The 16,540-nt window shown below is 36.4% G+C and overlaps 1 protein-coding gene across 2 annotated transcripts in view; it reads left to right on the forward strand.

Annotated features, from left to right (window-relative positions):
* nudt14 (nudix (nucleoside diphosphate linked moiety X)-type motif 14) overlaps positions 1-14,876 on the forward strand; it is a 50,777-nt gene extending 35,901 nt beyond the window's left edge. For both annotated transcript variants that reach the window (XM_051138061.1, XM_051138060.1), the window contains 3 exons: positions 2,460-2,524; positions 4,590-4,887; positions 11,156-14,876. In XM_051138061.1, the coding sequence (XP_050994018.1) occupies positions 2,460-2,524; positions 4,590-4,887; positions 11,156-11,405 (613 nt within the window). In that variant the 3' untranslated portion in view covers positions 11,406-14,876. The remainder of the gene's footprint in view (positions 1-2,459; positions 2,525-4,589; positions 4,888-11,155) is intronic.
* Positions 14,877-16,540: the final 1,664 nt, after the last annotated feature.

Below are 16,540 nucleotides of genomic sequence, written 5' to 3' on the forward strand. Positions count from 1 at the left end.
ATATACGTTTCCAGATGATAGCGCTTCCTACCAGAAGTCTGTGTATGATCAGAGTCATATCAATTCAGGAGCTTCTTCATATTTGAAGAAGCTCTAACAGTTTTGGTTAATGATTTTGCCCTCCAAAACAATTTTGGCCGAAACCAGAAATGATATTTTTCTTGTTTTTCTGTTCTTGTCTGAATATTTCATTACGGACATTTTGCCGCATCACTTTGAAGATTAACTGTAAGCAACAAAGGTGATCTAAGTATAAAATACGGAAAATTAGCATCCAGAATTGATAAGTTGAACCAAAATGCTACCAAAATACCTTATTGTACATGCCTTCACTAAGACTCTATTATTTCTATGTATAGCCATGTAAAAAACTATTTCAGAAGAGAACAAATGCTTGTATGTGAATGCATATTGTGGGTAAGATTCAGAAGTGTGTGCACGTTTACATTCAGGCAGTGTGGTAATCTCTGGCACGCATTCACCATGGGAAAGGCAGGGCAGGGCTTCCTGCCTCTACAGACATATCCGTTTTCCCCACTCAAAGAGCCGTCTCTCTCCATTGCCATCGAAACAATCACACTAATACAAAGTATTATAGCATATAATGATCTGAGGCCTGTGACAATCAACAAATCTTGCACTCTAAAGGTGCGGTCACATTTACGGCCATTTGCTGAATTTTCCAGGTGAAATCTAGTCATTTCAATAGGGCGCTGTTGAACAATTGGGAATTTCACGTGAAGGGCGAAAGATTTGCCCAAACAGATTTTCGCTCCTGGTTCAGGTTGCCCACGCATTTTCCATGTTGACCAGTATGAAGGTGCTTGTTTTTAAAGTGACTTCTGTGATTCATATATTGCCTTACATTTGCTATACACAATATTTTGCCGAAATTTCATTAATGTGTCCGCACCTTACAGGAATAGATCACCCCAAAAAGATACAGATCACTTGATCACCAATGGATCCTCCGCAGTGAATTGGTGCCGTCAGAATGAGAGTCCAAAGAACTGATGAAAACATCACAGTAATCCACAAGTAATCCATACAACTCCAGTCCATCAGTTAAAGAGAAAAGCATTGTGTTTACAGGAAATGAATCCAGTATTATGACATTTTTAACTTCAAACTGTTGTTTCCAGCTAAAATATGAGTCCTCCATCCATAATATTGCTTTTCTCCAAGAAAAATATTGTTTAAGAGAAGTATGCATAAATTAAGCTTCAAGCGAAAACAGTGCGAAGACAATAGGGGATAATATTGAGGAATTGTTATTATAGATTATGGACTCGGGAAATCGGTTCAACACTGCAGCTGGAATTGCTTGCCAGGTCAATGCCGACCAGGTTGTACCTACTACTAAGATCCATCACTAGAAGTTCAATTAATACAGCCGATTGACTAAATAAATTTGACTTTCAGCCTATTATCAATGCACAACAAGATGGGATGATGCGGAGACTCTCAATGTGAAATCGGTTCAACACTGCAGCTGGAATTGCTTGCCAGTTCAATGCTGAACAGTGTTATATGTATTATCAAGATCCATCTCTAGAAGTTCAGTTAATACAACCAGTTGACTAAATTTGATTTTCAGCCTGTTATCAATGCACAACAAGATAGGATAATGCGGAGACTGTCAATAAGGAATCGGTTCAGCACTGCAGCTGGAATTGCTTGATCCATCTCCAGAAGTTTAATTAATACAGCCGATTAACTAAATAAATCTGACTTTGAGCCTATTATCAATGTGGAATGGGTTCAACACTGTGGCTGGAATAGCTTGCCAGTTCAGTGCTGAACAGGGTTATACTTAAAACCTAAGTTCAATTAATATAAGTAAATTTGACTTTCAGCTTATTATCAATGATTTGTCTATTTAAAATCTCTCATAAATGCTTGAGACAGATGTTATGTCAGGTACGTGTTGGCTTGTTTGAAGAGTGGGGGAAGATGTTGCTTGTGTGAGTGTGAATATGCTGTACAGAAACAATCTGTCCTCTGACCTCATGCCATGCTGAGCTATTAGCTTGCTTTCAGCCCACTGAGGCCTGGCTATCCCAGTATGCTTCAGTGGATAAATCCTATTATACAGAGATCTCTAAGACACAGGGATTTATTCTCTTCTTCTTAGGGCATTATGTTCAGTCTCAAACTGAGATAAAGTGAAAAGCCAAGACCACATCCAAGGTGTTAATCCAGGGTGATTTGTTGGGGCTTGATGGAGCAAGGGTGTCCATGTGCCTCGCTCTCTCTCACACACATGCTCACATTCACTTTCTCTCTTTATGGCTAAGCTTAGATGAGTTGTTGGATCAGTTGTGTTGTTGCTCCGGCACGACTGGATGCATTATCAGGAAGCAAAGATATCCATTGTTGAGTACTGATCAAACTGGAACCGCTTCTCTAAATGCCATCTCAACTTCTAAATGCCTTGTTCTTCCCTCTTTCCTTTCCAGTGTCTCTGTGCTGATTTTCAACACCACCTCACACTGTTTCATCCTGGTCAAGCAGTTCCGCCCAGGTAACGCCCTGCAGTCCTTAATAATTCCTGATGTTTTTCCATACTTGAGTCTTTGAGTTTGATGGATTTTAGTTGTAATCTTTTTTTCCACCAATTTAATGACTGTTTTGTACAGCTTGTTTTTCCTACACTACCGGTCAAAAGTTTTTGAACAGTAAAGCCTGCATTTATTTGACGCAAAGTACATTTGGATACTTTGGATTGAATAAATTCAGGCTTGGTGAGCAAAGACACTTCTTTTAAAAAACATGAAAAATCTTACTGTTCAAAACTTTTGACTGGTAGTAAACTTCCCTTAGACCTTTAGAAGGTTTAAGGCTGTAAGGTTTTTCAGTTAGATATCAGAGTTGTGACTCACTTTTACTTAACGAGTTGGAATTTGAATTGCATTTCAGTAAATTCCACTCCCTGCATTCTATTTAAAAGAAACCACACCACTAATGAAATTCTGCTTCTTTAAATTTGAATTCCAATGCTGCAACTGTTTATTCTGATTTTGAATTTAAAAACAATTCTCAATTCAATTGTGAATTTTACACTTCCTTGTTAGAAAAGCCCTCAAAAAAAAACATTTTTCAAGAAAGCTAATGTGTGAGGCATTTTACACTAAACTAATATTTCCTGTTTGTTTTGTATCTGTCTGAATTGTCTTGCTAACCTATACTCCCCCTCACCCTACACAACCCAGGCGCCTGTGTGGGACAGATACATTCAATACTTCCCGAAAATCTTCTTTTAATGTTATTCTTACTTTGGATTTGTAGCATGATTTGACAGCAGAACAACAGCTTGACACACATATTGATTTCACAAAAACTCACATTCAAGCATTCTCTCACATACTTCATTAATAAAGTATCTTGTTACAAAGTGACGTACAACACGCAGATCCCTCTATTATTTCTACTTGAAAGAGATGATGAAATATCTTTTGTTGTGCTGCAGATTTTACAAACATCTGATACGCAACAGATATCGGGTGCCGTTTTATAACTGCTGTTAGAGAGTGTTGCTATGTTGAAATGTTTGCTTAAGAATAACATGGATGATAGACATTTCTTTTCTGGTAAAACAAACAGTTTTGAACCTTGCCACATCCACTCAGGTAATTTCTTCTTAAACGTGTTGCACTTTCTATGACTTTTCAAGCTTTTTTTATCTGGTCTAGTGACCTTGTATCATATAGTGATTTCTAAATGAAACGTTTAATGTTTAGATTACACAACAAAGGCACATATTGACATAATTCAATGTAGAAAGCCCTAAAAGACTCGGCATCTAAAACAATAACAATGTCATAATGGAACATTTTTCATGTCGATGGTCGTCGTGCAAACAGAGCATTTTTCAGTGCTCTCTGAGAAGCTTTGGCCCCGCGCTACACTGTTACACTATTGTTCTATACATGCTCGCCAGGGACGGCGCCCTGCTTCTCAGAATGGAAGGAAAGCCTTGCATTGAAAGAGAGACGTCTTTCTACAGGTTTTTTTTTTCCTTTTCTGTAGTCTTCAAACAATGCTTGAAATGAAAAGGCAGGCCTTGTGCAGGGAAACATAAGAACAAGTCTTCTCAAGGATGGCTTTTCTTTAAGTGAGCTCTCAGTCGGTCCCAAACGTACAGTACAGTACATTCGTCTGAAGGGCGTAGTACTTAAAGATCTGGGTGTAGATATCTGGAAGGTTGTAGGTTCAAACCCATGTGTGGTGAACCATAGGTTCATCTCAGGGTTATTAGCTTTAACTAAAGCTAAAACCATTTTTAAAAAAGTCATTAACTAAAATAAAATATAAAAACTTTTACTTATTTACTATAGAAGTTTTTCTCACATTTTTTTCTAAACCATATAAAAGCAACTTGAACACAAATATTTATATTTATACATTTCTGGGAGCTTTTGGGTGCCCTCGTTGACCCCTCTGCAACTTGTTCTCAAACACATACTTGTACCTACATGATGTTTGAGACCTCATCAATCAAAGTGCTTATGTACTCAGATGTTTCCTCATTTATCTTTGTGTTTGAAAGCACTCTTGAACGATGAGTGACACGTCTCATTTCTCCGCAGCTGTATACATGAGCGAATGGGAGCGGAGCAAACCGAAACCCCTGCAACCTGCGGAGGAAGAGTCAGCGGAAGCCGCACCAGCAGAACCTAAAGTCCCGGAAGAGGACAAAGCAGGAGAGACGAGCGAAGATACATCAAGCCACCAACCTCCTGCTTCGGCGGGTGTGACCTACGAGCTGTGCGCAGGATTGGTGGACAAACCCAACCTCTCTCTGGAAGAGATTGCCAGGCAGGAAGTACTGGAAGAGTGCGGCTATGATGTGCCAGTCACCAAGCTGAGAAAGATCACATCCTACAGGTGAGAACCTATGTGAAATTTCTGATCCTATGGTAAGTTCATGGGTGCAATTTATAGAAAGTATTTACATATCAGCTCATGTGACTCAAAGTCAAAATCTATTAGCGTGATGTAGTGATAGTTCACCCAAAAATGAAAATGACCCCATGATTTTTTCACCCTCAAGCCATCCTAGGTGTATATGACTTTCTTCTTTGAGACAAATACAATCAGAGTTATTTAAAAAAAAAATGTCCTGGCTCTTCCAAGCTTTATAATGGTAGTGAATGGGTGTTGAGATTTTGAAGTCCAATCAAGTGCATCCATCCATTATAAAATATGCTCCACATGGCTCCAGGGAGTTATGAAGTAAAACTTGTGTTTTTGTGAAATATCCATATTTAAAACTTGATAAACCATAATCTCTAGCTTCCACTAACTATCATACACGTTCACGAGAGAGTGGCGTTCCAGCTGATGACGTAGGCCTATCGTAAACTCATGTTAATCTCATGAGAACCAAGTTTTGTTTACAAGTGCACAGAAAGCAAAGTTTCCTTTGTTTAGCAAAGGAAAACCAGTCTACTCTTGGCTTATATCGACACCATTTTTCTTCACAGATCCTGGTTTTGTACTTCTAATTCGCGACCGGTGTTTTGTTTTGCTTTCTCCTCTGTGCTTCCGCATTTGTCACTTCTCACTGGAGTTTACACTACATCTACGTCCTGGAAACACCACTCTCTTGTGAACAACAGTCAGTGGAAGCTAGAGATTATGGTTTACAAAGTTTTAAATATGGGTATTTTTCTTACAAAAATCCATCGATTTGCTTCAGAAGGCCTTTATTAACTGTCTGGAGTACTTTTATGATTAATGGACTCACTTGATTGGACTTCTATTGGAATACTGAGCAATACCACCCATTCACTTCCATTATAAAGCTTGGAAGAGCCAGAACATTTATTAATATAACTCTGATTGTATTTGTCTGAAAGAAGAAAGGCATATACACCTAGTTTTTATTTTTGGGTGAACTATCCCTTTAAGAAATTACATTTTAGTAAGTTTGGTTAAAGGTTATTTCTTGCTTTGGTGTCAGGTGTCATGTATCTTGGTGATGTCAGTGGGTATAAAACACTGAAAGCTGCTGCTTGTGCTAATAATGGATGTGGGAATGTTATTCTGGAAATTTAGCAGCTTTCAAGTGTGAAAGTGGCTAATAATAATACAAGCAGGCTTGTCAGTGATACGCTGATAATGAAACAAGTCATGAGGTTTATACAGACTTGTTTATTTTCTTTATTTCTGGAATACTTGATTCTGATTAGTCAATCTTAGCTTTCTAGAGTAAATTAGTTTTGTAAAGTGACCCAGTCATTAACACAAAATAAACCCCTTCAGGATGATTTATTTTGCGATTAATGACAGGCAGACTATATATATTTATCGTTTACATATATTACATATATTACATAGTAGTACTTATTATACTACTGTTACTATAAGTACGCTGGGTTTTTTATGTTTTTATTCAGCAAAGAGGCTTTGATTTTCATCAGTCAGAGAGGAGACTGACAGTAAAGATATTTATAATGTTACAAAAGATTTTTTTTAAATAAATGCTGTTTCTTTATTTTCTATTTGAATTTCCTCATTTTTTTCTACCCTGAACTTATTTCACAGAAATAAGAACAACCATTTTTAACATTATTACAGGGATAGTTCACCCAAAAATGTATAATAACTCACCCTCATGTTGTTTTAAACCCGTAAGACCTTTATTCATCTTCAGAACACAAATTAAGATATTTTTTTTATGAAGTCTGAGAGCTTTCTGACCCTGCATAGACCGCTACCATGTTCAAGGCCCAGAAATGTTGTCAGGACATTGTTAAAATAGTCACTGCGACATCAGTGGTTCAACCGTAATTTTATGAAGCAACAAGAATACTTTTGTGCGCAAAGACAACAAAAATAGCAACTTTATTCAACAATTTCTCATAGTTTCATAAAATTACATTTGAACCACAGATGTCATATGGACTATTTTAATGATGTCCTTACTACTTTTCTGGGCCTTGAACATGTCAGTTGTGTTGCTGTCTAAGCAGGGTCAGAAAGCTCTCGGATTTCATCAAAAATATCTTAATTTGTGTTCTGAAGATGAATAAAGTTCTTATGGGTTTGGAACAACATGAGGGTGACGAATGAATTTTAATTTTTTGGTGAACCTCTTTAATTTAAAAAAAGCACCAAATCGGCATATTAGAATGATTTGTGAAGGATCATGTGACACTAAAGACTAGAGTAATGGCTGCTGAAAATGCAGCTTTGCGTTTTATAATATATATTAAAATAAAAATCTTATTTGAAATTGTAATAATATTTCACAATATTATTGTTTTTATTGTATGTTTGATCAAATAAATGCAGCCTTGGATGCCATAAGACTTCTATCAAAATCATGTAAAAAACTAAAAAAAAAACACACATTTTTGACGGGTGGTGTATGGAGTGTGTTATAGAGGAATGTCACGTCTGGTAGTGACACATCATGACTGACATACGTGTTTTATCTTAACTGTTTTTTTGTTTCCCAATTTAATATTTAACCATCATCTCCATCATTATTACCCCTAAACCCCCCAGAGTAAAGAACCTCAGATAAAGCATTCAGGGGAATACTTGTCCCAATCTCCTCTGTAAAGGAAGAAGAAACAGTGCCGCATTATGCTCTTATCAGTCTTCATTGACGAGACTGTCGTAAACCCCTGCCCCCTCACACCTGCCAGAGTCACACACCTGCCTGTCTGTGTGTGTGTGAGTCTGCAACATCTGCCTGTTGCTGTTTATTGTGATCCGTGCCACAGTTTTCCCTGATTAGCTAAAATACCATCCTCCTCCCAAATGCACATGCTGACTGCACCATAATAAACACCTGTGGACCTCACACTGCACCTGTTGCTTTTATGGACTGGGTAGACATAAAGGAATGCAGAGAGATGATGGCCTTCTTCGGTTTGATTGTGTCACACAGTGAAATTGTCCTTTTTCCAGTTTTAGTAATTAGAAGCAAGAGGATGAGAAAATTGTCCATATGTGCATTTATGTGAACCACTAGACCACAGCACCAACCAGTTTGTTTTTAGAAATAAGACTTTTATGGCATAATATAACATAGGTGTCTTGAAATATGTAGTAGAAAACCCATGAAAGATTTATGTTATTTAAAAAATCCACATTGTTTTATACATATATTGGACTATGGGGGGCGCCATTATTTCGGTGACGTGAAATGGTTGCACTCTGTGATTTACTGGCGCTACCTGGCGCTATTTTTACATCAGAATACACAACTCGGAAAATATTTTTTTCCATATTTACAATTAGATGGACTAACTGTTTCCTAAACTTTCTCTTAAAGAGAGTTTAAAACCATATTCTTCTGTGTTGAGACATTTTTAAATGGGAATTTCTTGCAGATTTAATAGAAGACCGTATCTTCTGGGCCCTTAATAGCTCTAGGCGGGTTTCAGAATTGTTCATTTGTCATATCTTGTCTGTGTTCTTCATGAGTGGGTGTCAGCATAGACCCCATTCTTTATTGGTGACAGACACAGAGGAGTCCTGGAGATTCTCTTGAAATTCGTCCGCTCAGATGTAGTTTTTGCAAGGCACCCATTGTGGTTAGTTTAAACTCATTCTAGAAACGGATTGCTGGGGCTTGTTCCATTTTTACCTCCTCGGGCCATCATCCATCACTTCGATGGTGCATCACGGCCTTGTAATTTTCTTCCATATTTCATGAGCTCATTTCAAAAAATCTGTTTCAGACTATAAAATACTAGGACAAGAAAGGGCTTTTGGAAGCTTCCCATCTCTAATGCTCTGAGGGTGTCAGGGGAGATCTCCATGGTGACGTCTCCATGACAGAGTCTCAGGTGAGGTAACGCCTCAGTCACAGTGGCGCTTACCAGATGCTGCTGCATTGTGTTGTTGTCCATTAAGGTATGAGAGGTCTTTCTCCATGCCTTCAGGTCCTTATAGTAGACCTCTGTGCCCCTGCCTAATCTAGCCATTTCACAATAAAGCCAGTGAGCTGCTTGAGTGGTGGATATTTCCACATCTATAAATCCCTGATTTTTTTTTTTTTCATTCATTACTTAATGGATGGGATTTTTTTCATAAGTAAGTGCTTTGAATGGCAGTTAGTGCACTTGCTGCCATCTGGGTACCACCCTTAGGCAGCTAGTTTATAGGTTGGTAATAAACATACAAGTACAGTACAGTTCCTATCGAGCTGAATTGGGAAAGACAGAAATTCACTAAGCTGTTTGCAGAAGTTACATTTCAGTGACATTTCAAAACAGGAGTACAATTTGACAACAACAGTAACAGACAACTAGTAACAGTTTGGCAAGAAAATGTAGCTTCTTAGCTCAAATTATATTAGAAATGTTAGCTGTTTGTAAAGGTTATATTTCAAGTTGGAAATGAAAGCCAATAACAGTGTATTTAGCATTAGCATTTAGCAAAAATGTGGCTTCTTTGGCTTAAATCATGTGACAATGTACTACCCTGGTGAAAAAAACAGCATATGCTGGTAGGTATGTTTTGATGATGGAATGCTGGTTAGGTAGGTTTTGATGATGGTTTATGCTGGTCCTTTGCTGGTCATGTTGCTGGTCAAGGACCAGCATAAACCAGCATCAAAACCTACCAAACCAGCATTCCAGCATCAAAGCATGCCTACCAGCATATGCTGTTTTTTCACCAGGGTAAGCTACCCTTAAGAAAATTAACCATGGTTTTACTAATGGTTACAAATAAAACCAAAAAAACATGGATACTTTAGTTAAACCATGGTAACCACAAATCAAGCATGGTTTACATTAACTGTAGTTTAACCATGGTATTTGTAGTAAAACTGTGGTTATACAAATGGTTATCAATATGCCAGAAAAACATGGTTATTACACTTTTACTATGATAAAACCATAGTTAATTTTTATATATTTGTCAAGGTAATATTCCAATAATTAATCTAGCAAAAATTCGTCTTTGGCTTAAATCATGTGAAAATGTACTATTTATCAAGGTTATATTCCAATAACATTTTAAGTCAGAAATAAAAGCTAATAACAGTGAATTTAGCATTTGTATTTAGCAAAAATGTGGGTTCTTTAGCTTAAATCATGTTAAAATGTGCTAAGCTATTTATCAAAGTTTTCAATAATATCACAAATCAGGAATACACTCTAAAATAGTGTATTTGACATTAATATTTGACAAAACTAAAGCTTCTTTAGGTTAAATGATGTTAAAAATGTGCTATTTGTCAAGGTTACATTTAAGATCAGGAATAAAATAAACTACAGTTGTATTTAGCATTAGCATTTAGCAACAGTTTGGCTTCTTTAGCTCAGATAATGTTAAAGGTTCATGAAACCCCAGACTACTTTTTCTGAGATTTGAGCAGAGGTGTTTGTGTTGCACATCATATATGACACTGTTAGCGTCCATTAATTTTAATTGTTGGAGAAAACTGGTTAATTTTGAGCTTTTTTGCTCTATTTTCATCTTCCGGGTTTAAAATCTACATTGTGCTGACATCACAGTTTGTGACGTGGCAACGGGCTATAGGGCTATAGGGTTTCATGACCCCTTAAAAATGTAACGTTACTAAGCTGTTTGTCAAGCTTACATTTCAAGTCAGAAAGAAAAGCTAACTTCAGTGTATTCAGTATCATTTGAAGTCAGAAATGAAAGCTAATAACATTGTATTTAGCATTAGCATTTAGCAAAAATGTGACTTCTTTGGCTTAAATCGTGTGAAACTGTACTAAATTATTTGTCAAGGTTACATTCCAATAACATTTGAAGTCAGGGATACACTCTAGCAACAACTGTATTTGACATTAATATTTAACAATGTGACTTCTTTAGCTTAAATCATGCTAAAACTGTGCTGTTTGTCAAGCTTACATTTCATGTCAGAAATAAAATCTTAATTAAAGTTGTATTTAGCATTAGCATTTAACAGTTTGGCTTCTTTAGCTCAAATCATGCTAAAAAGTACTAAGCTCTTTGTCAGGGTTGCAGATTGATAACATTTGAAATCAGAAATAAATCTAACAGTTGTGTTTAGCATTACAATTTTGCTCAAAATGTTCAAAACAGAACATTCATAGTTCATATCTGCATCTCTAGGTTTCTGTATTCTCATGTTGCTCTTTTTGGCTTGTCATTATCGAGCGTCCTGAGTCCATTGTGCTTTCCTCCCCCACAGGTCAGGAGTCGGAGTGACCGGATCGAAGCAGACCATGTTCTACGCGGAGGTGTCCGATGAGAATCGCGTCGGAGAGGGAGGAGGTAAACCCCAAGAGGGCGAATTGATCGAGGTGGTCAAAGTTCCCCTTCACGAAGCCATGACCTTCGCCTTTGATGAAAGCATCCCGAAAACGATGGGTGTCATTTTTAGCTTCATCTGGTTCCACAGCAACATGTCTCCGAAGTACAAGATCTCCACCAACGTGTAACGTAACGGTTCCAAGCCATCCAGACATACAAGTCATTGCGTACATTTTTATATATAGTAATCAAAATGGTCACTAACTGTTAATTATTTTGCTATTTCTTACACTTCGATCTGTTTGTTGTGGTTCTAGCTATTGTCTTATTTCAAACTGAAGCAGCACTTGGTGTGCCAGAGGTTTATTGTGAGTTTGTTTTGTGTAACTGAATGCTTTGTTTTTAACATGCCAGGAATTTCAGCCAGCCATTTGAAATCACACCACGGCCCTTAAAGACTTTGTAATGCTGATCTGTTCCACTCTGATTTGAGAGGGTAAGATCTGAAACAGCGTGTTGATATACCATCAGAGAGAGAATCTCAGTCCCGGATCGTTCGTGATTGAAGCTGTACTTTGGTCAGAAAGTGAGACCTCTAGCCATATTCCCGCCAATTTTGCAGGCAGGCCGTTTAGAAGAATGACATACATTTTTAAATATAACTAAGCAAGTAAATAATCATAAAATTAAAGGGATAGTTCACCCAAAAATATCACATTGTGATACTCTTGTAAACGCACGGCGAAGACTGACACGGAAAAGAAGAAATTGTTGAATAAAGTTATTTTTGTTCTCGCAGCTTCATAATATTAAAGGAGAAGTCCACTTCCAGAACAACAATTTACAAATAATTTACTCACCCCCTTGTCATTCAAGATGTTCATGTCTTTCTGTCTTCAGTCGTGAAGAAATTGTTTTTTGAGGAAAACATTTCAGGATTTTTTTCCATATAATGGACTTCATTGGTGCCTCGATTTTGAACTTCCAAAATGCAGTTTAAATGCAGCTTCAAATCTAGCAAAACGATTGGTAATTTTTTTCGGCACAGGCTCTGGGGTGCGTGTTTACGTACTATTGAATCACGTCGAAAGGTCATGCGGAACTACAGACCCAGTGTTTACAAAGCGAACGCACAAAGACTAAGAAAGCACAAGTAAGGTACAACAAAAAGGTACAATAATGTCAGACAATTGTGAATTTGTTGGGGAAAATAAAATGGAGTTTTTCGACATACTCTTCTTTTTTTAGCCAGAGTACACAGACGATGAACTCAGACATGATTCGTAGTAGTGATGGGAAGTTCGGATCATTTTACCGACTCTGACCATTGAGTCTCGTTCAGCAAAATGAATGAATCTCGAGTCATTTTGTTCATTTTAGCAAAATCAGCATCACTAATTCCAGTACAGAACCTAATAGGATGTTGCGCATGCACGACTGAACGAATCACTCCCCGAGTCACATTAAAGATTTGTTCAAAATGAAAGAATCGTTCAAGAACAACCCGTGAATGTGCATCCCAGAGCCTGTGCAACATGAGCTTTTGTGCTTAAAAAGTACACAAATTTTTATTTTTCGAAAACAATGACCGATCGTTTCGCTAGATAAGACCCTCCTTCCTCAGCTGCGATCATTTAGAGCCCTTTGAAGCCACATTTAAACTACATTTTGGAAGTTCAAAATAGGGGCACCAATGAAGTCCATTATATGGAAAAAAAATCCTGAAATGCTTTCCTCAAAAAACAATTTCTTCACGACTGAAGACAGAAAGACATGAACATCTTGGATGACAAGGGGTTGAGTAAAGTATTTCTAAATTGTTGTTCTGGAAGTGGACTTCTCCTTTAAGGTTGAACCACTGGTGTCACATGGACTATTTTAACGATGTCCTTGCTACTTTTCTGAGCCTTGAACATGTCAGTGCTGTCTATGAAGGGTCAGAAAGCTCTCGGATAACATCAGAAATATCTTGATTTGTGTTCTGACGAAGAACGAAGGTCTCACGGGTTTGGAACGACGTGAGGGTGAGTAGTTAATGACAAAATTGTCATTTTTGTGCGAACTATCCCTTTAATGTGAATTATGTGAACAACACACAGGCAGCTACACTAATGAGAAAACTTAAGAGCCACTTCTTATAAAACAATCATTGACAAAGAAAAACAATTTCATATATCTCAGGTCCAAAGCTGACTTTGGCACATTCAGGGTTAGTGATGATGCTGAAAAATACTGAGATGTTTTTTATTGCCGCTTAACGTTAAGTTGATCTTCTGAGTGTGTGTTTTGCACAGAATTTATTTATGAAATATCTACTACAAAAACCTAAAGTGTGAGTACAGTGCTAGTGCTACAGGTTTAAAGCTGCTTTGCCATAATCATAATCATAACTCTAATGTCGTTCTGAATTCTTTCAGAACTTACGGAATAGACTACATTAGGGGTGCATGAGCTTGCCTGCTGAAGTTAAAATAGAAATTAATATTTTCCAAATACCACGTAGTGTCAGAGGACTGGTACCTCCTAAAGTCACAGCAACAAAAACTAGTGGCTTTCTGAAATCCCTTAAATACGATACTTGAAAATCATTTGTAATACCTGTGCGGTTTACTGTATGAATATATAGGGTGATGACTATAAATGCTTGAATATAATCAGTATACCTTCAGTTTTCTCCAAGATACCTCCAAAACTTTGAGAGGCTGCTTGCAACTTTTTATTAAGGTGAGCTGAAGCTTTCTGAATCAGATTGTCGCTCTGTTGTAGTTTAGTTCAGATTCTCTAATGCACAAAGCGTTCACTAGTTTCATTTCAATCGATCAATTAATCAGTCGATAGTTTTTTCTATATCTTGCTTAATTATTTTGTGAAGGATATTGAAGTGCACAAACGTGTTCTTGTCATGACGACTATCACTACAATGTTAAATAATATTGTCAGCTGATTGGAGCATTTTCCTTTGTCCTATCACTGTACTCTGTAGTCTATATTCTATTGTGATTGAGTGTTATAACTTTATCGCTACATATGCTCAATGTGCAAATTCACAAATTACCATGTTCGTATAATCAGTCGAAACGAGTGGAAAAAGACAAAGAGGTTTGGTTTGGTCCACAATGGGAGTGTTTTTAACTTCAAGCACTCCTTTTAAAGTATGCAAATGAGACATTTAAGAATTATGCATTTGTTTTGGAAGTATTATTTCATATCACAATGCCTCATATATAATTTCCTCATTTTCGTAATCTCTTCTTATGAAATAAACTTTGAACTTGTTTGAGTGTTTTGTACGTTTATCTCAGGATAGGGCTTGATTTCTTTTCAAAATGAATAAATTGTTGATTTCTTGTCATGTGCCACTGTTACTAATGCTTGATTTTCAGACTCAGTATTTCAAGAGAGGTGTTCACTACTGTATTTATATCTCTTTTTTTTTTTTTTTTTTTTTGATCTCACAACATTTGTTTACTGATTGTTTTCATTTATGGCACCTCGAATGAATATATATATATTTCAAATATATATATATATATATACAATTAAGTATCTTTTGACATTTGAAAATATATATATATATTTCAAAAATGAAATATTGCATGTGCACTCTGTATTACATTGATCTGCATTCAGTTTAAATGAATAAAAAGGTTACTGCCTTAGGTCACAGAGTCTCTACTTGTGTTAATTTTAGTAGGCATCCATCCAAAATTATTATTCATATGCAAAATTGTAAAGTGGTGTAATGACGTTGCTTTGCATTATATTTGTTGAATGAAGTCCAGAACTTGTTTCTTACTAACTTTGGGGTGCTGATTCTAAAAATAGTGCATGTTTTGCTTTAGCATGTCACACTTTCTCACAAAATATGTGCATTTTGAAGAAATTAACCATTTTTAATAGGGGTGTAGCGGTTCAAATTACTTACGGATCAGTTTGTATCGCGGTTATAGAGTCACTGTTTCAGTATAGTTTGGAATGTGCTGTGTTTACGGAAAAAGGACTATACTATCAAAAATAAAGAAAATAAGAACGGGCAATCTAATATCAAGCAAAAGCATAAATAAAAGTAATAGAGTAAAGATACAAATAAAATGAACAGTGCTTTTCAGGTAGGTCTAATATTTTTGAAAGCCCGTTTCTGCTGCTGAATAAAAAAAAATAAAAAAGGTAATTGTGACTTTTTTGGTCACAATTCTTTTTTTCTCGCAATTGCGAGTTTAGATCTCAATCTGATATAAACTCACAATTCTGACTTTTTTTCTCAAAATTGTGGTATTGTGGGAAATAAAGTCAGACTTGCATGATATAAACTCACGATAGTGAGTTATAGTCAGAATTCCAAGATATAAACTTACAGTTGAGACTTTTTTTCTCAGAACTGTTTATATCTCAAAATTGAGAATTTTTCTCAGAATTGCAAGTTAAGTCAAAATTTTGAGATGTAAACTTGCAATTCTGAGAACATATCAGTCTTTTTTCTCCTCAAAATTGGACGTTATTACTCACAACTGCGAGTTTATATCTCACAACTCGGAGAAGAAAAGTCAGAATTGCAAGATCTACGGTAAAATTGCAATTGCAAGAAATAAAGTCAAAATTGGGACTCTTTCTCGCAGTTATTATGCATGCTATTAACACTTGTGTAATGACGGGATAAATGACTGGTCATATTTGAGCATACGGCAATCGCATTGAACAAAGTTTGCAAAGAGTGACTGGTTTTTTCAAGTACAACTTCATTTTTAGTGCCACATAAAAATACAAGATTATGAAATTAATGTCGTAATATTTTGAGAAAAAAAGTCAAAATTACAAGAATAATGTTGAAATATTTTGAGAATAATCACAAGAATACAGTCAAAAGCACAAAACTTATTGCTATTGGGTGGCTGGTGCACTACAAATAATGAATGTATTCGAAAATGTGAAATATTATTTCCAAGCATATTGTCCATGCGTGTATATGACACATGGTATGATTTCTGCTAGTAATCCCACATATATTCAAATCAGTTGCCAGGCCACCAGAAGTTCTCCCGGTGCGTCTAATTCTGGTCATTTGCATGTGCAGTATAGGCTATGTTATAACTTAAATCTCGTAATTGCTTAACTTAATTCTCATGATTTTGACTTTATTCTCAAAATATTTTGACTTTATTCTCGTGTTGCTACGACTTTATTCTCGTAATTTTTACTTTTTTTCTCAAAATGTTTTGACTTTATTCTCGTGTTGCTACGACTTTATTCTCGTAATTTTTACTTTTTTTCTCAAAATGTTTTGACTTTATTCTTGTGTTGCTACGACTTTATTCTCGTAATTTTG

This window comes from Labeo rohita, chromosome 20 (assembly GCF_022985175.1).
Source record: "Labeo rohita strain BAU-BD-2019 chromosome 20, IGBB_LRoh.1.0, whole genome shotgun sequence".
Taxonomy (NCBI): Eukaryota; Metazoa; Chordata; class Actinopteri; order Cypriniformes; family Cyprinidae; genus Labeo; species Labeo rohita.